Source organism: Myotis nattereri (genome assembly GCF_964212035.1).
Source record: "Myotis nattereri genome assembly, chromosome: 5".
In the NCBI taxonomy this organism is placed as follows: Eukaryota; Metazoa; Chordata; class Mammalia; order Chiroptera; family Vespertilionidae; genus Myotis; species Myotis nattereri.
Window position 1 is genome coordinate 26,389,349 of NC_138080.1, and position 20,417 is coordinate 26,409,765.

Consider the following 20,417-nt stretch of genomic DNA (forward strand, 5'->3'; position numbering starts at 1 on the left):
GTTGATCCCTTCCTGGAAGTATGACCTCTGCTGGCAGCACCTGCCTCCTGCCTCCCATCTCCCTCATCAGCCTCAGGACGGACCGCCCGCAGGGTGAAGGGTCCCCAGGAGGCCCTGATTCTGAGCTGACCCAGGCCAGGCACTGGGGGGAATTCCTTAACCCCAACACACCCCCTTTCTGTTATCTGTAAAAATTTCTTCTCCTCACTGCTGCACTCATACCTGGGGGCTTTTTATTATGATTGTACATTATTCAGAGTGGAGGGAGTTTCAGGAAGCCGGGGGGGGGGGGGCGGGGGGGGGGATTAGCAGGAGTATCCTCTTGTGGTCTCTATTCTGGGCAGAGTCTCTGATTGGAGGGAGAGAGGGAAAGGAGGTGGCAGAGAGGGTGGTCTCAGTGGGGTCCTTTCCGATGCACACAGGAATGTCAGAAGATACCGCAGATACAGCAGAAACCTCCCCGCAAGGCAGGGCAAGGCAGCGCCGAAACCTTATGAGAGGCTCAGCCTCAGATGTCCCCGGGGAGGGAGGAGGAGCAGCTTGGGGAGATTCCCTCTGCTGCCCCTACCCCGGGAGTCCCCATCTGCCCCTCAGGCCACATGGGCCCCCACCCCCTCCTCTCCAGGGACACAGGGACTCTTTGTCTGAGGAGCCAGAGGCTGGGAGGGAGGCATTGCTGGCTTCTCTCTCTGGGTGGTGAAGGGGGAGCTCAGGGCCCAGGCCACGCCCGCCCCTTGGGCTCCTCCCTGCGGAAGCTCTCAGACCCCACACGCCTGCTCCTGTTCAATGGCACAGACAGCTCCACCTGACGCCCTGGGGCCTCTTCACCCTGGGGGGTCCCAGTAGGGTGAGGGGGGGGGGCTGTGACCCACCCCAGAATGGCAGGGAACCGCTCCTCCCTGTGGCAGTGCTCTGTTTTGGGGTGTAGTCAGACACCCACATGTAATGGGGGTATGTGTGTAGATTTGGGGTTGGGGGTAGAGCATCCTTTTGGGGACCTGAGCTGGGCAGAGGAGGGCTGGGGATGGAGGTGGGACCCTTTATTGAAGGTTAGGAGTTTGGGGGAAAGCGAGGCCGGTGCTTGGGAATCTGTGGGGAGGTGGGAAGGGGCCGGGACATCCAATTCTGGAATGTGGGAGGACAGGTGAAGGTTTGGGGCAAGTCTGGGAGCCTCATTGTGGAATCTGGGGTGAGGTTTAAGGTGGGAAGAGGACCCCTTGTTTAGGAACCTGAAGGGAAGGTGTGGGGGTGAGGCAGTACGTCTTCCGTGGGGCTAAGCGATTGGGGTAAGGCAGGTGGGTAAGAGGTTGGCAGGAGGCTGAGATCCCATTAGGGAGCCTCAGAGGCACAGAAAGAACTTGGTATAAAGCTGTACCTCCTAATTCCAGGGCCGGGATGGAGGCTGAAGTTTGAAGGAGGCTACGAGCTCCTTTGAGGGGGCCTGCTAGGAGGAAAGGGTTTGGGGGAAGCCGGGAACCCTGAATTCTGAGGCTGAGTGGGAGTGACCCTCCTCCTCCGGAGTGGGGTGGGGCAAGCCGGGCCCAGCGCCGGCCCAGGGCTCCGCCCAATCAGCGCTCAGCACAAACTTTCCAAACTCAACCCACCAGCTGTCAGCCACCCCCCCTCTCGCGGGTCCCGCCTGGCCGGGCGCGGGAGTGCAGGGCGAGGCCAGGGCGGGGTCTCGGGCAGTCTCCCGCTGGTCCCGAGTGGAGCTGGCCGCCGCGAGTGCGTGCACCGAGCCGTGGAGTCGCCACTCCCCGCAGCCGCCCGGCCGGTCCCCGACCTTGGGTGTGGGCCCCGCCGGGATGGGGAGTCGCCGGGGCCTAGGCCAGCCGCGGGCCGGCCTCTGCCTGCTCCTGGCCTCGCTGCAGCTTCTGCCCCGGACACAGGCGGGTGAGCCCGGAGGGAGGGCGCAGGACACGGAGTGCAGAATCCAGCGAGGCGCCCCAAGGCGGGGTGGAGTCGGGAAGGGGGAGGCGTGCGCCTTGCCCGCGGCTTCCGTGTGCGACTGTCCGGCTCCGGGCGATTTGGGGGTGTGACAGCTGGGCGATTTGGGGGGCGGGGAAGCGAGGGGCCGTGTCTCGCTGGCGGGTGCAGGGGAAAGAAGGCAATTTACAGGTGTGTGTGTGCGGTGCGCAGCAGTGGGTGTCTGGCCGCTTGGAGGGAAACCGTGTGTGTGCTTGAGAGCGAGAGTTGACGCTTGTCTGGATGTGGTGACGGGCTGATCCCCGAAGCGAGTGTGTGAGAGTAAATAATTGCCCACGAAGACATAAGCGGATGATTCTGAGGGTAACGGCGAGGGGGGCGAGCATGGGAGGGGGCTCATGGGAGATTCAGACTTCCCTTCGCGTCTCCCCCTAAATGCCTGCACCCTACTCTCCCTCTTCTTCCTCTGCCCCCGATGGGAGCGCGCCCACCCCCTCTCCCCCATCCCCGACCCCTCCCCCCACGCCGCGCTCCCCAGAGCCGGGATCAGCACCACGGACAGGGCCCTGGGAGGGCGCGGTGAGGGGCGAGGCGGGGCGGGGCGGGGGGCGGGGCGGGCGGAGCTCGGGCGGGGGCAGGAGTGGAACTCGCTCCCCCCCTGAGCGGGCCTAGGGTGTTTTTCCCGAGGAATTTCTCAGGAGGCCCCCCCCTCACCCCCCGCTCCGAAGGGTCCCGGGGGCCCCCGGAGGGCTGAGTCAGCGCTGACGCACGCCCAGCTGCGCTCCTCTGGCCGGGTGCCACGTCCCCCCTTCCCCCAGGCAGGGTTCCCGGTGCGGGGCACCTGGCGGTTGGGAAGATCTTGGTCCCTCAAGTGATGATCGAGAGGGCTTCCCGGTCTGCGAGACTCCAGGCAGGCCCTCTTGGAATCCCCTCCCTAAGATACACTGAGACCCCCAACACACACACACACACACACCCCATTTTCTCTGAAGTTCAGGGAGGTGCCTGCTCACGTGGATAACCCCAGATTGGCCTATGCCCCATTCCCACGCTCACTCATCCACACTAGCGTCCAATCTCGGGCAGTTATTCAGAATGCAAGCCCCTGGGACACCAGGAATGTTAAACACCGGTGCCCACGCTCAGGCAGCCCCATCAGTCACCCGCACACGGCCACAGCTTTTGTCACCCTCCTACGCTTTCAAACGCTCACATATGCTTCCACGGGCACCCACACAACATGGTCAACATTCACAGCCAGTCACCCACACGTTGGCTTGGCGACGCTTTCAGATATTACCGCACGCCCCCAACTCCAGTCTAAACACAATCACAGATCACCTGTGAGACCTCACTGCCGACCCCACTCACATGGACACACAGCCACAAGTCACAGAACTGGACCTAATCTTTCCATCACCGGCCACAGCCTCACACGCACGGACACCACAGATCACGTCTTAGCCATTCTCTGCTCCACGAATGTCACACACATGCACCATCTCACGCACGCGCACAGTAGCACATACACACATTGCACAGACACTCACACCTACGCTTTCCTACACTGAGGGTATCCCAGCCATGTCCCAGCCTGGTCCCTGCCTGCCTCCCTCCACATCCTGGACCCCACCCAACGTCTCCCTGGGACCCTGACTACCAAAGGGGAGAGTCTGTGGGGGAAGGGTGGGCTGGGTCCTTGACAGACCCCCACCCCCTTACTGCAGGCAAGACTCAATGCCTCTTGTGTGTCTTCTTGTCACGAAGCCAGCCATGAAAAGAAAGGGAGGTCAGTTTCTGAAAGGTCATTTCAGAAGGGACACAGGACTGAAGCAAGAGGCATTTGGGTTAGATGCTGGGAAGGACTTTTTAAATGTGATTGAGCAGCTGGTAGAGAGGAGATTTGTCCCTGTGCATAGAGACTGAGGGCTGGATGAGAGGGGAGCCTGGGAGAGCCACACTGAGATGCTGGTTCTCAGCCCTCCCCTGGGCCCCAGCCTGGAGAGGGGGCAGCTGGGATGGTCATTGCACGAGGGAGTGACCCTTGTGGTTAGCAGAGCCTGGGAGCCCAGATCTTAGCCCCAGGGGTCTGTAACCCAAATACCTTTTAATGACAGCCCAGCCACAGAACAGGCAATTAGCGATGGGGCTGATGATGGTAGCAGGATGGGGGGTGGGGGGAGAGATAGAGAGAGAGAACAGTCCACACACAGAGATACAGAGAGATAGAGAGGCACTGAGATAGAGACATGCAGAGAGAGACAGATAGGAGATCAAATAAAATAGAGAGAGAGAGAGAGAGAGAGAGAGAGAGAGAGAGAGAGAGGAAGAGAGAGACTGATTCAGAGCTGGACACGGAGAAAGACCTGGAAAGACCGAGACAGAAAGTGGGGCAGAGGGAGGGCGGGGTGGGGGAGAGAAGATATAAAAAAAAAAAAAAAGAAAGAAAAAGAGCAGAAGGAAGTTGGGGTAAGAGGCTGGAACAGGCTCTACGGAGTCTGCAGAATGAAGTCTGACCCAGGAGAAGCTGGAATGGGGTCCCTCACCCAAGCCCCTATTTCCCTCAGCTCGGGGGCCCCTATCCTGGTTCCCAATGGTGAGGTCAGCAGAGCCGCCCCCAAGCTGAGGTCATGGGCAGATCCAGTAGAATCTGACTCCTGCCAAGAGGCTGGGTCAGGGGGTCAGTGGGACGTCTGCTGGGGGTGGAGAGGAGGGGAGGTCGGGCAGGGGCTTTGTGCCAGGGGTAGCCCCACCCACTCTTGCCCAGCCATGTGGTTCCACTTACTGCTGGCCAGCCTGGGCTGCAAGGGGTGGGGCTGGTAGAACTGTTTGGATTGGGCTCTGATTGGGCCAGACCAGTTCCTTCCTTTGCTGGGATGAGAGGGAACAGGTCAGAGGGAGGAGGTCAGGGGGTTATCAGAGAGGTAACCTTGGTTCATAATGAAGACAAAGGGAGATAAAATGGGGAGGTCACAGGTCAGATGACTGGGATAGGCAGAGGGAGGAGGTCGGAGGGGATGGCCAGAGAAAGAGTGGTCCCAGGGAGGAGATCATGGGTGACGGTGGTTAAGGAGGAGGTCAGAAGGCAGCGGTCAGGAGAGGTGGTGGTCAGAGGGAGGAGGTGGGGAAGGAACACGCAAGGGGCCCCATCCTCTCCAAGTGGGTTTCCCCTGGCAAGGGGGCTCCAGGCCTGGAAGTTGCCCCAGGGAGCTGGTGCGGGGGAGTGCGGAGAGGGGGACAGTCTGGCTCTGGGGCTCAGGCCAGGAAGCTTTGATTCATCCCAGAACTAGGTCAGTGTTTTTTCTCTCACCAAAACCAAGGGGAAAAAACACACAACAAAACAGGAGTCAACAGGCTCATGGGGCCGCAACAGCTGTGGGTTGGAGAGGGGGGTGAGGGTCCCAGACCTGCTCCCTCTCTCTGACCCATAAACACAGTGTGTGTGTGTGTGTGTGTGTGTGTGTGTGTGTGTGTGTGTGGTGGGGGGAGCTGGGTCCCCAGACCTGAGCCGCTCACATGGAGGCCTGGGCTTATTTTAACTGCCATGCACCCTGCTTCTTTCTGCAGCAGACCCCGTGGATGTGCTGGAGGCTCTGGGCGTGCGGGGGGGCCAGGCTGGGGTCCCCGAGGGGCCTGGCCTCTGCCCCCAGAGGGTCCCGGAGGGCGACCGGGCATTCAGGGTGGGCAAGGCCAGCACACTGGGCGTCCCCACGTGGGAACTCTTTCCAGGTAAGTCAGTGTGGGAGGGACTGGGGGTCATCCCGGGAGCAGGGGTCACTTCCAGGTCATCTGAGTCTCCCCCTTTCCCCCCGGACCCCCTCAGATGAACAGTTTCCTGAGAACTTCTCTGTGCTGATCACCCTGCGGGGCCAGCCAGCCAACCAGTCCGTCCTTCTGTCCGTCTATGATGAGGATGGTGCCCGGCAGCTGGGCCTGGCGCTGGGGCCAGCTCTGGGTCTCCTAGGTGGCTCCTTCAGACCCCTCCCCCAGCAGGTCAACCTCCTGGATGGCAGGTGAGTAGAGGGAGAGCGAGGGCCCACAGAGTGGCGGGGTGAGACGCACCCCCCACGGAGACGTCTCCCTGCAGGTGGCACCGGGTGGCGGTCAGCGTGGATGGCGGCGCCGCGACCCTGGTGGCTGACTGTGACCCTCAGCCCCCGGTGCTGGGCCAGGGCCCTCGGTTCATCAGCACAGCGGGACTCACGATGCTGGGGAGCCAGGACCTCGGAGAGGAGAGCTTTGAGGTAGGTGTTTCATGAGAGGGGACACTGAGGCAGCGGGAGGGCAGAAGTTTTATCCACAGCCTGATCTGGAGGAGAGATGAGAGGATGGGGATGTCCAGCTTCTGCTTCCTGCCAGGAAGCGGAGAGCAGGGAGCACCATGCGTCCCTGCGCGTCTTTGTGGTGTGTGACTGTGAGATTCTAGAGCCACGAAATGATCACTTGTGATGCGAATATTTGGCTTTTGTGGCGGGAGGATAGGCTGTGATGCGGGACTGTGCTGGTTGTGATGGCGTGTGATTGTGTGCGGGGAGGGGGGGTATGATGTTGGGTGCGGGCAAGGCGTGAGGTTGAGTGGCCATGTGGCAGGTGTGCCTTTGGTGTGGCGACTGTGGCTGGCGACGGTGCTGCGTGTGACTGTGATGTGTGCCACCTCCAGGAGGCCAGCGAGCTCCTCCGTCCTGGTGTTCCCCTTCTCCCGGCACCTTGACGGTCACCTGACACCTGAGAGCGAAGGAACACATATGCCCCTGATGGGACGGATATTGAGGGGTGTGCTTTGCGGTTGTGATTTGCTGTGACCCTGGTAGAATCTCTCTTCTCTCAGTTTTGGAGAACTGAGGGGTCACTGGGGCTGTGGTGCGGGCCACCCCCTCCTTATACTTAGGGTGCTCTGGGTGGAGAAGCACCGAGCCTCGATGCTTGGGTTGGGGGTCAGAGTTAGCCTGTGGCTTCCTTCCCTGTGTCCCACCCTCTCCCCAGGGAGACATTCAGGAGCTGCTGATCAGCGCAGATCCTCAGGCGGCCTTCCAGGCCTGTGAGCGGTACCTTCCTGCCTGTGACCACCTGGACCCTGCAGGCACCCGGGTGAGTGAGAGGCTTGTGCTGAGGTCACAGGCTGTCAGCCCCGGCTCTTCGGGTCTCAGGGATGAGTGAATTCTGAGCCCCATCTACGGGCCTGAGTGACTCCTGCCCTCCAACAGATCATAGGCATGGGTGACCTTGATCATAAAGCTGAATGAGCCCTGGCTTCAAGACACAGGATTAGTGGGCGATGTGCTAACGTGGCCTCGAGGGACCTGAGTGATGAGGCCCCCACGGGGGGCCACTGGGTCTGACTGGGGTCTTCTTCCCAGGCCCCCCAGGGTGAGCCAGAAACCCCTCCCCCCAAACGGAAGAGGAAGGGGAAGGGGAAGAAGAAAGGGCGAGGTCGTAAGGGGAAGGGCAGGAAGAAGAAGAACAAGGAAGCCTTGACGCTGGATCCATCGCTTGGCTCCCTGGGGAACCGGGTAAGGGACCTTGGACCTCTCACCTCTGAGCGCTGGCTGCCTGACTGCTGGTTCCTGATTCCCACTGATGAAGGTCTCTGCTTTCAGTCTCCATCCTGACTTTTGATTTACCTTAGCTGACTGGTGACTGGGTGGTGGGGAGGGGGTGCTGGTTCTGTCTCATGAGCGCTCCATCTCTGCCCCCAAGTTCTGGGGGGCTGGAGGGAGGGGCCACCTCAGGACAAGGACCTTATTATTAGAAGGATCTTGATGAGGGTCCTGTTTAAGGGTAGCTGGGGTTCATCAGTGTGTCTGTCATTCCTTGGGGTTGACTGTTTGGGGCCACTGGTGAGGGTTATTTATTGGGGAGTCAGTAATTGAAATTGGGAGCACTATTTGACATCCTTGATAGAGATTGATGGTTGGTGGGTCCCAGGGCACAGGGGTCATTGCTGAAGGCCATTGGCTGGGGCCCTTGGTTAGGGCAGGGGCACTGGCTGACTACATCGGCTTCTGGTATTAGCGGGGAGAAAGGCTTATTATTTCAGGCCCAGAGCAGGGGCCCCAGGGGCAGCTGCCTCTCCCAGCCCCTTCCTCAGCCCCTTACCTGGGCCCCCACTGTCTTCTTTGTACTCTTGACCCAGTTCCTCTGCAGCTGTCCAGGCCAGAGGCGCTGCCGCTCCCTCACTGTGGCCTGGCTGGCTGGCTGGGAGCTCGCCTGGGGAGAGAACATGTGGGATAGGCTTCCGGGAGCCTGGCCCTGAGTGCTGGGCCTTGACCCTGCTCAGTGGGCTCTGGAGCCAGCCCCGCTCTGTCTTCCAGGCTTCCGACACCAGGCCCAGCCCTCCTCCTCCACGCAGGAGCGCTCCCCCTGCTGGCTGTCTTGGTCCAGCCAGCACACCTTCGCCTCTAGTGGCCAGCCCCTCCCCGCCTCTTATGTTCTCTGGGAATCCGCTTCTCCCACTTCCCCAGACTGGGAGGCGGGCAGGGCCCATCTCCTCCTTTGCCTCCTTTTTGTCTTAATTGGCCTGGCCCTAAACCTGATCCTCCCGTGTCCCTTCCCCAGACCTCTACTGACATCCCCAAGACAGAGGCAACAGCTCCAACGCTGCCCCCGACTCCCACGCCCTTGGTCATCGCCACCACTGTGACCATTGGCCGCAATGTCACCATCATGGAGGTTGGTGGGAAGTGGGTGGGGCTGGAAGGGAAGGTCCCTGGGCAGTGGTGGAGGCAGGTGATCAGGGGTAAACTTTGGTCTGTCCTAATGTCCGCAGGAGGGGCTGGACCCTGACAGTGAAAATGAACTGGGCACCCTGGAGACTGATTTAGCCAGAGAGGATGAGGAAGGAGACGGCCCCACCATGGGCCCCAACTTCCGGGCAGCAGAACAGCCATCCCAGACTCAGTTCCACATCTTTCCTGTGAGTCTGGGTGACTGGGTTAGGCGCAGGGGGCGCCTCACAGGGTCACATTCTCCCTCTTGCCTTATTTTTATCTGGCCTAGCATGCCTTCCTACCACCCCAGTGGAGTTGACAAATATTTATCTACAGACACTGTGCCAATGTGGCAGACATTGTGCTAATAGACGGCTCTGTGGGTGGGGTGATTCATTCAACTTTTCGTCTAAGCATGATGAGAAGCCACTGGAGATGGAACAAAATCTGATTGGGAGTCTTAACCGCTCCTCTGGCTGCTGAGCAGCATGTGGACCAGAGGGGGAGCCAGAGGGGCAGCAGGGAAACCAGTAGTCTCCGCAATAGCTGCGGTGACCTGGAGGAGGGCAGCGGAGGTGGGGATAGAAACAGGAGGACAGATCTGGGTCATGCTCCATTTTGGTCTTGCTGCTGGAGGTGGAGGAAGATATGAGGATGACGGTAGATTTCCGATGGGACCGTGGAGTGAGATGGGGAAGCCTGAGGGAGGGGCAAGTCGGAGGTGCCAAGGATCTCATTTTGGATGTGCTAACTCGGCAACTCCTGTTTGGCCTCCAACTGGAGATGTCAAGTGGGTGGTTGGTCACGTTAGAAGATTCTGGTGTTCAAGGGAGACAGTCTAGGCTGGAGATAAACCCTGGGGACTGGCCCACCGAGAGAGGCTCTCTTTAGCCAAGGAATTGAATAGACTCGCCCAGGGAACTAATGCAGACAGAGAACTGGGCACAAGATCTAGCTGTGGTGCTGGACAGGGTGGAGGTGAAGAATTCTAACGAACTTACCCCGAGTGCCTGTGCTGTGCCAAGCACTGTTTGAACGTATTCCTATGTTCACGGGATGCCTCTTGTCATGGGATGCCATCATTCACCCACCGACTCTGCAGGGGAGGCCAGAGAAGTTAAATGCGTTGCTGTCCACCTGTCAGCTGGTGAGAGGCAGCTCCAGGGTTAGGACCGCACAACAGGCTCTAGCGTGGCGCTCTCACCTGACGCTCCCTGGCCAGGCGGCAGCTGGAAGCTGAGCTGCTCAGAACATCTTGGTTGAAGAAAGGACAGCCCAGGCAGCTCGGAGGATGGGCCCTGTGTGCATGCATGCACGTGTGTGTGTGTGTGTGTGTGTGTGTGGAGTGTGTGTGTGGAGTGTGAGGTTGGTTGGCTGGGAGTTCTTTGTCTGAGTTGCAGGGCTCACATCTCTTTTCTGTCCACCCCCTGTTCCAGGACGCTGGAGAGAAGGGAGCCAAAGGAGAACCTGCAGTGATTGAACAGGTGAGGGGCCTGGGCCTGGGAGGAAGGGGTGGAATCTGGGCCAGAAGGGGAGTCACACTCGTTTTTCCTTCAGGGACGGCAGTTCGAGGGACCCCCAGGAGCCCCAGGACCTCGGGTGAGTCAGGGCTGCATTCCTCTCTTCCTGTCTTTCTCTTCCAGTTGGGGTGTTTGAGCCCCTGAGGTGAGGAGTTGGAATGTGATATTGTCAGGTCATTTGAAGACTATTGGACGGTTGAGGCTCAAGGGATGCCAGAATAGGAATTGGGGCGTAAAGGGGGTTGCTGGGGGTCCGTATAGTATTAGGGGCCAGGAATGGCTCGGTGGTTGGCTGTAGAAGTCAGCATGGGGTCACGGTCAGTGGTGGGTCAGAAGTCAGCCTGGTTCAAACTTTGCACTTCTCATGACCTCTGTTCCTCTGTCCTCAACAGGGGGTGGATGGCCCCTCAGGCCCTCCTGGACCCCCAGGGTTCCCTGGGGACCCCGGCCTACCGGTAAGAGCCTCCCCCAGGGTGAATCCGTCTGGGGAGTGAGGTTTCAGGCGGTGGAGCTGAGGGGGGCAGCATGGATGTCTGAACGTGGTTCTGAGCGGCGGGGCCGGGGATACCGTCCTGGAGCTGGTTCAGGCCCCTCCCCCTCCTCTCTCCCCCCCCCCCCCCCCCCCGTGAACTGTCACTCAGCTCGGGCTCCCCTCCTGTCTTCTGTCTCCTGCTTTTCTCCCTGTTTCTCTCTCTGAGTGTCTTTTATCTGTGTTTTCTCCTTATGTCCGTGTCTCTGTTTCTTTGTCTCTCTTCTGTCTGTCTCTTTCTCTGTATTTCTGTCTGTGCTTCTTTTAAAAAAATACTTTTTTATTGGTATCAGAGAGGAAGGGAGAAGGAGAGAGAGATAGAAACATCAATGATGAGAAAGAATCATTGATTGGCTGCCTCCTGCACGCCCCCTACTGGGGATCAAGCCTGCAACCTGGGCATGTGCCCATGACTGGAAACGAACCCGGACCCTTCAGTCCACAGGCCGACACTCTATCCACTGAGCCAAACCAGCTAGGGGCTCTGCTACTTTTTACGGCTCTCTCCCTCCATTTCTATGTCTTTCTCTTGCCTACCCTCTCTTTCTCTTTCTCCCTGCCTCCATCTTTCTCTGTCTCTCCCTGCCTCCCTCCCTCTATTTCCCTGTCTTCACCCCTCTCCTCCTCCATCTCTACCTCTCACCCCTGTCTCTCTCTGTCCCCTTCTTCCTCTCTTAGGGCCCTGCTGGCCACCCAGGAATCCCTGGCATGGATGGACACCGGGGCCTACCGGGAACTGTGATCATGATGCCGGTAAGAAGGAGATAGGGTGGCATAGCTTTGGGGGGTGGGGCCTCTCTCTGGGGCTCCCCTCACTGCCAATTGCCTGCTAGTTCCAGTTTGCAAGCGGCTCCCTCAAAGGACCCCCAGTCTCCTTCCAGCAGGCCCAGGCTCAGGCAATAATGCAACAGGCTCAGGTGCGTGGAGGACAATCAAGGGACTGACGGGGCGGGGGGTGGAGATGGAAGGACATCGAGGGAATGGCACAGATACGGGTAATGAAGGGCTAGTGAGGACAGGGAGGTATTTGTCTCCTGAAGACCCCCTCTGGCGGGGTGGGGACTGTGGTGGGGTGTGTGTGTGTCGGGGGGTATTGGAGTCTCATGGGAGAGCTGAGGCTCTGTTGCCCTCTGTCTTTCCAGCTCTCCATGAAAGGGCCCCCTGGCCCGGTGGGGCTCACTGGACGCCCAGGCCCTGTGGTGAGTATAGAGGCTGTGTGAACGGGAGATACGCCAGTGGAGAGGGGGAACCTATTCTAATGGCATTACCCCATCTCTTCTTCCAAGGGTCTCCCTGGGTATGCAGGTCAGAAAGGAGAGATGGGAGAAACGGGGCCGCAGGTAAGATCGGGGGTGGGGACTGGACTGCATGGGAAGGGTCTTCCCTTAGGGCCACGAAATAAAGTGCTAGTTGGGGAAAATGACGAAGGGGCGGGGATACGCTTGCAACTACTACCCTTCCTCAGGAATGATCTAAAATAAGTCCTTCCTGCTTCTTATTTTCCTTCCCATTCTCTTTTTCTTTCTCTTCTAGGGTCCCCGAGGCCTTCAGGGACCTGTTGGGCCCCCTGGCCGGCAGGGCAAGATGGTGAGTGACTCCTAGGTCCTCAGGTCATCTCTCACCCATCCCTCCACACCCAACACCAGCCTCAGCTTTTTGCTCCCAGGGCGTGTTGGTGTCATTGGTGGGGTAAGAGTTGAGGACAAAGAGTTGAGGCAGCTCCCCTGAGCGTATGACAGGAGTCTGGCCCAGTCCATGAGGCAGGGAGGACTTGCCAGGGAAATGAGGTTGAGCTGAAATCTGGGGTAGAACCAGGCAAACAGGAGAGGAAGGGCATTCCAGGAGAAGGAACAGCATGTGCAAAAGGGAAGTCTGGCACAGGCGGGAAATAACGAACAAGATCCCTCCAGGTAGTTTTAAGTGCCATGAGAAACACACAGCAGGGCAGCTGCTGGAGACTGAAGTTGAGGCTTCTTAATTGTTGTGACGATGGTGACTTGGACTAGAGAAAGGGCAACGGTTGCAAAGAGTAATGGGTGGGTTTGAGGTACATGTGGAAGGTGAGATTAATACAGAAGCTCCCAGCTCAGGACTCTGTATGCAGAAGATGCTCAGTAAATGTAGTGGGTATCTTGATGATGTCACTCCCCCCACAGGGCCGCTCTGGAGCAGACGGGGCTCGGGGCCTCCCCGGGGACACAGGACCCAAGGTGGGTGATGGGGCCAGGACTGGGACTGAGGAAATGTCAGGGTCAAGGACTCAAGGCTCAGCTGGTGTCTCTCTGTGCAGGGCGACAGAGGCTTTGATGGCCTTCCAGGGCTGCCTGGTGAGCAGGGCCAAAGGGTGAGTGTGTGAGGTCCCCCCCCCCCCCCCCGCGTGCCCAACCCCTCCCCATACTCATGAGCCCCTCCCCACCCCCAGTGTCAGAGCTTCCAACCCTGGTTCTGAGCCCTCACCCTTCATGTCCCATCTTCTTTCCTGGGGAGGTGGGGTGTGTGTGTGTTAATCTCTCCCCCCCACGTTTCCACACTGAACTCCCTTCTGGTCCCACCCTAGGGTGACTTTGGCCATATGGGGCGGCCTGGTCCCCCAGGAGAAGATGGTAAGAAGGTAAGTTGAGAAGGGAGTTAGGAGATGGCTTGGTCTGGAAAGCCAGGATGAGAGTCGGAGAGGAGGGGAGTATTCAAGGAACAGGATGAGGGGTGAGGGTCTGACCCGGAGGGCCAGGAGGCCCCTGCGAGGCTCAAAAAGACAGAGGGAGAGCCCTAGCTGGGTTTTCTCAGTGGATAGAGAGTCGGCCTACAGACTGAAGGGTCCCAGGTTTGATTCCAGTCAAGGGCACATGCCTGGATTGCAGGCTCGATCCCCAGTGGGGAGTGTGCAGGAGGCAGCCAATCAATGATTCTCTTTCATCATTGGTGTTTCTCTCTCTCCCTTTCCCTTCCTCTTGGAAATCAATAAAAATATTCTTAAAAAAAAGAAAAAAAAAGACAGAGGGAGAGCTGTGGGCTAGCACTGGAGTTAGGAGGTGAGGCTCAGAGAGGCGGGTCCAGGTTTGGGGTCAGAGGCCTGAATCCAATCACATGTGCTTATCAACTGGATCCTGCCCCAGGCCCTGCCTCTCCGGCCCCTGGGAGGGGCTGCCCAGATGAGGGGCGGTGGTTCTCCAAGGGTCCTTCCTCCCCCTCCTCCTCCCCCCTCCCTCCCCTTCTCCCTCTCCCCTCCCCTCTCCCCCAATGATGATGCTTTCCCACAGGGAGCAGAGGGACCTCCGGGGCCCACTGGCCAGGCTGGGGAGCCCGTGAGTATCAGGGACCCTTGGACACCTTGCCTGGTGCAGGGGACGGAAGTCAGGGTCATGGGGCCTCAGAGCAGTGAAGCGGGGATAATGCTCCTACTTCCTTGCAGGGCCCCCGAGGACTGATTGGCCCCAGAGGCTCCCCTGGGCCCCCGGGCAGCCCGGTGAGAACACCACTGTCTCTCTGCATCCGCATCCTGCTGCCCTCTCACCTTCCCCCGCATGCCCACTCCTGCTGCCGGCTCTTCTCTGTGCACTCACTTCCCACTGCACCCGCGCAGTGTCGCAGACTCAGACGGAGGCTCCTGCGTGTCTCCCATCTCACGGCTTCTCTCCCGCAGGGCGCGGTGGGAATTGACGGTTCGCCAGGTGCCAAAGGAAATGTGGTACGTGCTCTACCCTCCGACCCCATGACCGCCCATATCCTTGTCTGCTCCCATGAGCCCCTCCCTCAGCTTCACGGACACCTCAACGCGTGATCCCCTCCAGCTTCACCAAACCCCCCTTTCTCCCCAGGGTCCTCCAGGAGAACCAGGACCCCCAGGACAGCAGGGAAATCCCGGGTCCCAGGTTTGAGCTACCTTTCCCAACAATGTGGGTGGTGATGGCCAGCCCAGGTCACAGACCGCCCCCCTCCCCCAGCTGCAGCACTCGCCACCCCTTCCTTTACCCTCTTTTTTTTTTTTATGTCCCCAGGGACTCCCTGGCCCCCAGGGACCCATTGGCACTCCTGGGGAGAAGGTGAGTGACAGCTCCGTCTCCCCCTCCCCCACCCAGCTCTTGTTTCTGCAGGAAAAGCTCCCACCGGCCCCTTTTGTTAGCTCTGGATAATGATAAGGCACAACATTTCCTAAACAAGGCAGAGGGACACAGTGCCATTGTTGGGGAAGGGTAGGTGGCAAGAAACTGAAAGCCACCAAAGCTAGCTCACACAAGGGGGTGTTGTCAGGGTCCAGGGGAACCCTCAGAAGCCGGTCATAGAAAATATTACCAAGAGTCGTGGGTCAGGAAAGCCCCCTCTCTGGGCCCTGTGCTGCCAGCTTTCTGCCTGCCCATGTTTCTTCTCCCCTGGCAGGCACGCATTTCAGTGTGTCCTTACCCCGACTTTCACTTCTACGTGATCTTGAGCTGCTTTGTCACCAAGGCTCCTTATGACCTTGTAGTTTCTTGACCCCAATCCAGCTGATCCCAGTTGCTCTCCGGTACATTTCAGGAGAGAGTCTGACGGGCCCAGCTGGGTCAGTGGCTGCCTCCGTTGGCGTTGGTGGGACAGAGGGAGTCACCTCATGCCGGCCAAGGCCCTTCCCTCTTCAGATGAAGCTGTGGGTGGGAGGGGCTTCTAAAGAAAGGGGTGTGGCTGGGGAGCCCCCACTTCAACATGGCGCACACTGTTCCTCCATGCCTGGCTCACCCGGCCCAGAGGCAGAGGATTTCTGAGGCCCAGGGAGGCCAGGGGGCTGGGGCAGAGCTGGGGTTAGATGTCCTGTGAGGGATCTGCTTGCTCTGGAATCCTGATGTGGCGTCATGTTCCTGGTGGAACCCGGGCGCTGAGACCCTCTGTCTCCTACTGCTCACTATCTTTCAGGGTCCCCCCGGACACCCGGGAATTCCAGGCCTCACAGGATCTGATGGCCCTCCGGTGAGAGCTGGGTGCCGGAAGGAGGAGGAAGAAAGGGAGGCTTGGGAATCTGGGTGGTCAGTGTGGGTCTCTGACGACTTAGGATGTTTTTCCCCCCAGGGTCACCCAGGCCACGAGGGGCCCACAGGAGAGAAAGGGACCCAGGTAAGTGATCTGGAGAGAGGCTGGGCTGGGGATAAGGGTTGGTAAGTCAGGGCCAGGAGTCGGGGGCTTCTGAGGAGAGAGATGAGGGCCCTGAGAGCAGGGGAGGGGGGAGGACAGGATGGCACTAATCTCATCTTCTCCGCAGGGCCCAGCAGGGTCCGCCGGCCCGCGGGGGTATCCTGGGCCTCGGGGTGTGAAGGTAGGTGACTCGTCAGCATCGGCTTTGGGGAACCTGCTCCATCGGAAACACCTGCATGTGTGATGAGCGGAGTCAGTCTGCCAGGCACGGTGTAGTGGGAGAGTGAGGTTTGGGTCTGAGCGGCCAGATACAGGAGCATGTGTGTTACTTTGGAGCTGAACAGCCAAAGGACAGCATTCTAGTGTCGTCGTTGCCTTGAGGTTGGGAACAGTTAAGTCCACTTGAGGCCGAACCCATTTCACTGTGAGCACATATGCCACGTCCAAGGCCAGGCCAGCACATTGTAGCCAGGCAGGGGTTGTTTTAAAGCTCAAGCCCAGAGTCACGCCATCTACAAGCACAGCGATGTGGGGACCAGCGGAGAGCCTCACTGTGGCTAAATAGAGGTCACCGTTGACTAAGAACAGGGACATGGGAAGTCACAGCTATTTGGTAGCCAAATCCAGTTACACTGTAGCCAAGTACAGGTACACTTTACCTGTGGTCTGAGAACAGAGTGCGGTGGTAGCCAAGAGGCAGCTCTTCACATTTTTGCATCGTAGGCAAGTTTGGTTACACTCTCACCAGGGAGGAGGCTATGGGGCAGCAGGCCACGGAGCCCTGTGGGTGGCCACGCTCAGTTACATCGTAGTCAGGCGTAGCTATATGTAGTTGAAACCTTTGTGACAGCTGAGTCCAGTTCCACTCTCGCCAGGGCCAGAGAACAGGTGTTGCCAAGCTCAGTTACACTGTGGTCACGTGCGTGCGTCGCTCGGAACCTGGAGAAGGCCAGGCTGTTGTCAAAGCACAGAGGAGATTACACCCCAGTGCAATTTCACTGTAGTCAGCGAGCTCGGTTACACTGTGTCTCTCTGTGGAAGGAGACACAGTCATGCTATTGTCAAAACACGTCATTAGATGGTATCCTACTGTCATTTCGTTGTATCTCTGAGCTCAGGGACACTGTAGCCAAGTGCAGCTTCCCCTGGCGCCGGAGCCCAGAGTTCGGTGCGAGCGGCATCTGGGCTCGCACCGAGCCATCTCGCTGTTCCCAAGCACAGACCTGCCTTGTTGCCAGGCACAGAGTCACATGTAGCCAGTACAATGGGGAGCATTCCTTCGCCTTCAGAGTGAGGCTGGGGCCCGGAATGTTCATCCTCCTTCTCCTGCCAGGAGGAAATGTGGACACAGTGTCCCTGGAGATGGCAATGAATTACTTGGAAATTTGGCCTTCCCTGCACATCCCCACACAGAGGACCTTGGGAGGCTGCCAGTGAGAAAGGGCGGGAGGGAGCAGCTTCCCGCATACACACTAGTGGGCTGCTCCTACCCCACTTGAGTCCAGCATCCTCTTGGCTTTGGGGAACCTGCTTTGGGGGGCAGGGGACTCAGTTTGGGGCCCTCCTTAATTAAGCAGGGGAAGGACCTGAGAGCTTCTTTATTTTCCAGGGTACCTCTGGCAACCGGGGCCTCCAGGGGGAGAAAGGCGAGAAGGTGAGAAGGGAGGGGATTCCTTGTGGGGGAGCCCTAATAGGGGGGCTCTGCCTGTGAACCTCCCCTGAACCCTGACCTCTGACCTCTGTACTCTCTCCCATTCAGGGAGAGGATGGCTTCCCAGGCTTCAAGGGTGATGGGGGGCTTAAAGGAGATCGGGTAAGGTGATCTCCTTGAGGTGGGTTTGGGGGACTTGGGGAAGACAGGGAGGGGGTGAGGTGGGGCAAAGACGGGGGGCTTCATGGAGTAAGAGTGACAAGGAACGGATTTGAGGGCCTCTCCTTTCTATTCCAGGGGCACCCGGGACCCCCAGGTCCCCGGGGAGAGGATGGTCCTGAAGGGCTGAAAGGGCAGGAGGGGCTGCCTGGTGAGGAGGGGCCCCCAGGCTCAGCTGGGGAGAAGGTGAATGGACCTTGGTTACCCCTCCAGTCTACCCTTCAGCTTTTCATCCTGTGGTCACAGCTTCCTGGCCTTTTGCCTTCTGCCCTCTGCCCTTTTCTCTCCAACCTCAGGAGGCTGCGACCCTCCTTACCATCTCCTTTGATTCCTCCGCTCAGCATTACAGAGCAATGCCATGCACACCACCTGCTTTTTGTTCCCATAGCCACCGCATGCCACAGGCTTTGGTTTTTGGTTAATCCTCACCTGAGGATATTTTTCCCATCGATTTTTAGAGAGTGGGGGTGGGGGGGTGGAGAGAGGATCTCACCCTGCTGGGCCTTCCATATGCCCCAGCCATCCTGCCCTCTCCCCCCTGACGTCCAGGTTGCAATTTCTAAACCTTGTTCCACAATTCCTCTGTAGGGCAAACTTGGGGTGCCAGGCCTCCCAGGTTACCCAGGACGTCCAGGCCCTAAGGTAAGAAGCCAGGGGGCTGAGGGTGGGCAAGGGCAGGGTTCAGAGCCTGATTAACATCTGGGGGTCTGGGCTGTGGCCCCGGAGTTGAGCACTCCGCCCCTGGGTCATTGATAAACAGCATAAGGTATCGGCTTTGGTAACAGAGTTGGGCTCAAATACCTTCTCATTAGCTTCTGTGTGACCTTGGGCAAGCCACCCCTTACTTGCTAAGTAACCCTGGGCAAGTCCCTCTCTCTCTCTCCCTCTCTCTCTCTCTCTCTCTCTTTCTCTCTCTCTCTCTCTGAATTTTTATAAGAATTTATTGGAACCCAAACTGAGGACAATTGCTGGGAAGCAAGATCTCAAATGCTCTCTGGGCAAGTTTCTTGAGCCCATTTTTTTTCAGTTGCACAACGGAGATGCCAGTGCTATTTATTTCATCCATTTGATTATAATAATGACAATATTTATGATAAAAAATTTATAGGATCCTTCTTACTTGGTGTGATTGAAATTGGTTTAAACAAAGCAGCAAGGAGGAGAATCATAAAAAAGACATATCTTACATATCTTGAATTAGTTATAACTTACAATAAAATGCACTTATGTAAAAATGTACATTGCTTGCCAGTGTTTTGATGGATGAGGCTACTGATTAGACACGTCTTTCTGCCACAGCTACACCCATATTACATCATTAATGATTTATAGTTCTCGTTTATATAAAGTGGAGCAGAAGCTTAGGGACGCTTGGGAAGAAATCTCAGTGTAGATCCTTCCAGAGTTCCATGCTTTTGGCACAGTTATCCTGGCCATTGCCTAAGTTGACAGCAATTTTTAAAAAATAAATTTTTATTGATTTCAGAGAGGAAGAGAGAGAGAGAACCATTGATGATGAGAGAGAATTATTGATCAGCTGTCTCCTGCACCCTTCCCCCTGCCCCAGGGGTGGGGGGAAGGGAGAGAGAGAGAGAGAGAGAGAGAGAGATCATCTAGTCTCTTATTTAAGGGCAACGATCCCAGATCCCATTCGTGAGGGCTCCGCTGACATGACTTAACACCTCCCAAAGGCCTCACCTCCGAATACCGTCACAGGGGGGAGTAGAGCTGCAGGTGTGAATGTTGAGGGGGGCTACCCAGCCCACAGCAGAGCGTAATCATCAGGAATCACAACGACGAAGACAGCTGACCTCGCTGGAGCACTTACTGTGTGCCAGGCACCGTGCAGACCACTTTCCACACTGCACCCTACGGAAGCCTCCCAAACCCTGTGAGGAGGATGTGGCTGGCTACAAACAGGGAGCCGGGCTCCCAGGGAGTTAGGCCATTTTCCCAGGGCCACACAGTGGGGGTCTGGGATCGCAAGCACCGTGAGAGGCAGGAGGGACGTCAGAGCCTGTGCTGCCTTCCCCGGTGGAGGGCAGAGCAGGAAGGGCTGCAGCGGGTTAGTTAACAGGCGAGGAGGCCCCACGGCGCTGTGTCCTCGTGGGGAAAACAGATGTTGAATAGGGAGCAAGTGAATAAGGTCGTTTCAATGCGAATATGATGGGGAAACAAAATTGGACAGTGCGGTAGACGGAGGGTGACTCAGAGGATGTGGTGGTCAGGAAAGTGGCAGGAAGCCAGCCGCCTGCGTGATGTCTAAGTGATGAGGAGTAGCGGCCCGTGGGGACTGGGGGGCGGTTGGGGGGGAGCATCTGAGGCGAAGGGAGCGGCCATGCAAAGGCCTGGGGCAGGAGTGTATTTGTGTCCTCAGAGGAGGCCTGTGCGGCTGGAGTGGAGTGAGCAAAGGGGGAGAGAGAGAGAGAGAGAGAGAGAGAGAGAGAGAGAGAGAGAGGAGAGGAGTGCAGAAGGCCGCTCTGGAGGAGACGGGCTGGAGGACCAAAGAAGCTTCTGGAATCAGTGGCCTGGAAAGGCCTGAAAGGATGGGATGGGGTGGTTGAATGGGGTGAGGGGCCAGTGTAGCCCACCACCCACTCTCCTCACCCCACGACTTCTCTCCGATTCTCTCTATTCAGGGATCCACGGGCCTGGCTGGTCCCCTGGGGCCAATAGGAGAGAAAGGGAGGCGGGTGAGTCGTGAGGGGCAGGGAGGGAAGGGCTTACCTGGACGACAGCATCCGTGGCTGTGCCTGATCGGGGGG

At 58.2% G+C, this 20,417-nt stretch overlaps 1 protein-coding gene across 1 annotated transcript in view; it reads left to right on the forward strand.

Moving 5' to 3' along the window:
* Positions 1-1,805: 1,805 nt before the first annotated feature.
* COL5A3 (collagen type V alpha 3 chain) overlaps positions 1,806-20,417 on the forward strand; it is a gene marked incomplete at its 5' end in the record, with an annotated part of 36,675 nt that continues 18,063 nt past the window's right edge. Inside the window, 32 exons of the mRNA XM_081091080.1 lie at positions 1,806-1,893; positions 5,494-5,655; positions 5,750-5,939; positions 6,014-6,170; positions 6,910-7,014; positions 7,284-7,436; positions 8,482-8,595; positions 8,693-8,839; positions 10,070-10,117; positions 10,191-10,232; positions 10,546-10,608; positions 11,361-11,435; positions 11,516-11,599; positions 11,825-11,881; positions 11,969-12,022; positions 12,216-12,269; positions 12,839-12,892; positions 12,973-13,026; positions 13,240-13,293; positions 13,940-13,984; positions 14,092-14,145; positions 14,323-14,367; positions 14,498-14,551; positions 14,678-14,722; positions 15,567-15,620; positions 15,720-15,764; positions 15,910-15,963; positions 17,392-17,436; positions 17,542-17,595; positions 17,731-17,838; positions 18,241-18,294; positions 20,292-20,345. Of these exons, the coding sequence (XP_080947206.1) occupies positions 1,806-1,893; positions 5,494-5,655; positions 5,750-5,939; positions 6,014-6,170; positions 6,910-7,014; positions 7,284-7,436; positions 8,482-8,595; positions 8,693-8,839; positions 10,070-10,117; positions 10,191-10,232; positions 10,546-10,608; positions 11,361-11,435; positions 11,516-11,599; positions 11,825-11,881; positions 11,969-12,022; positions 12,216-12,269; positions 12,839-12,892; positions 12,973-13,026; positions 13,240-13,293; positions 13,940-13,984; positions 14,092-14,145; positions 14,323-14,367; positions 14,498-14,551; positions 14,678-14,722; positions 15,567-15,620; positions 15,720-15,764; positions 15,910-15,963; positions 17,392-17,436; positions 17,542-17,595; positions 17,731-17,838; positions 18,241-18,294; positions 20,292-20,345 (2,466 nt within the window). The remainder of the gene's footprint in view (positions 1,894-5,493; positions 5,656-5,749; positions 5,940-6,013; positions 6,171-6,909; positions 7,015-7,283; positions 7,437-8,481; positions 8,596-8,692; positions 8,840-10,069; positions 10,118-10,190; positions 10,233-10,545; positions 10,609-11,360; positions 11,436-11,515; positions 11,600-11,824; positions 11,882-11,968; positions 12,023-12,215; positions 12,270-12,838; positions 12,893-12,972; positions 13,027-13,239; positions 13,294-13,939; positions 13,985-14,091; positions 14,146-14,322; positions 14,368-14,497; positions 14,552-14,677; positions 14,723-15,566; positions 15,621-15,719; positions 15,765-15,909; positions 15,964-17,391; positions 17,437-17,541; positions 17,596-17,730; positions 17,839-18,240; positions 18,295-20,291; positions 20,346-20,417) is intronic.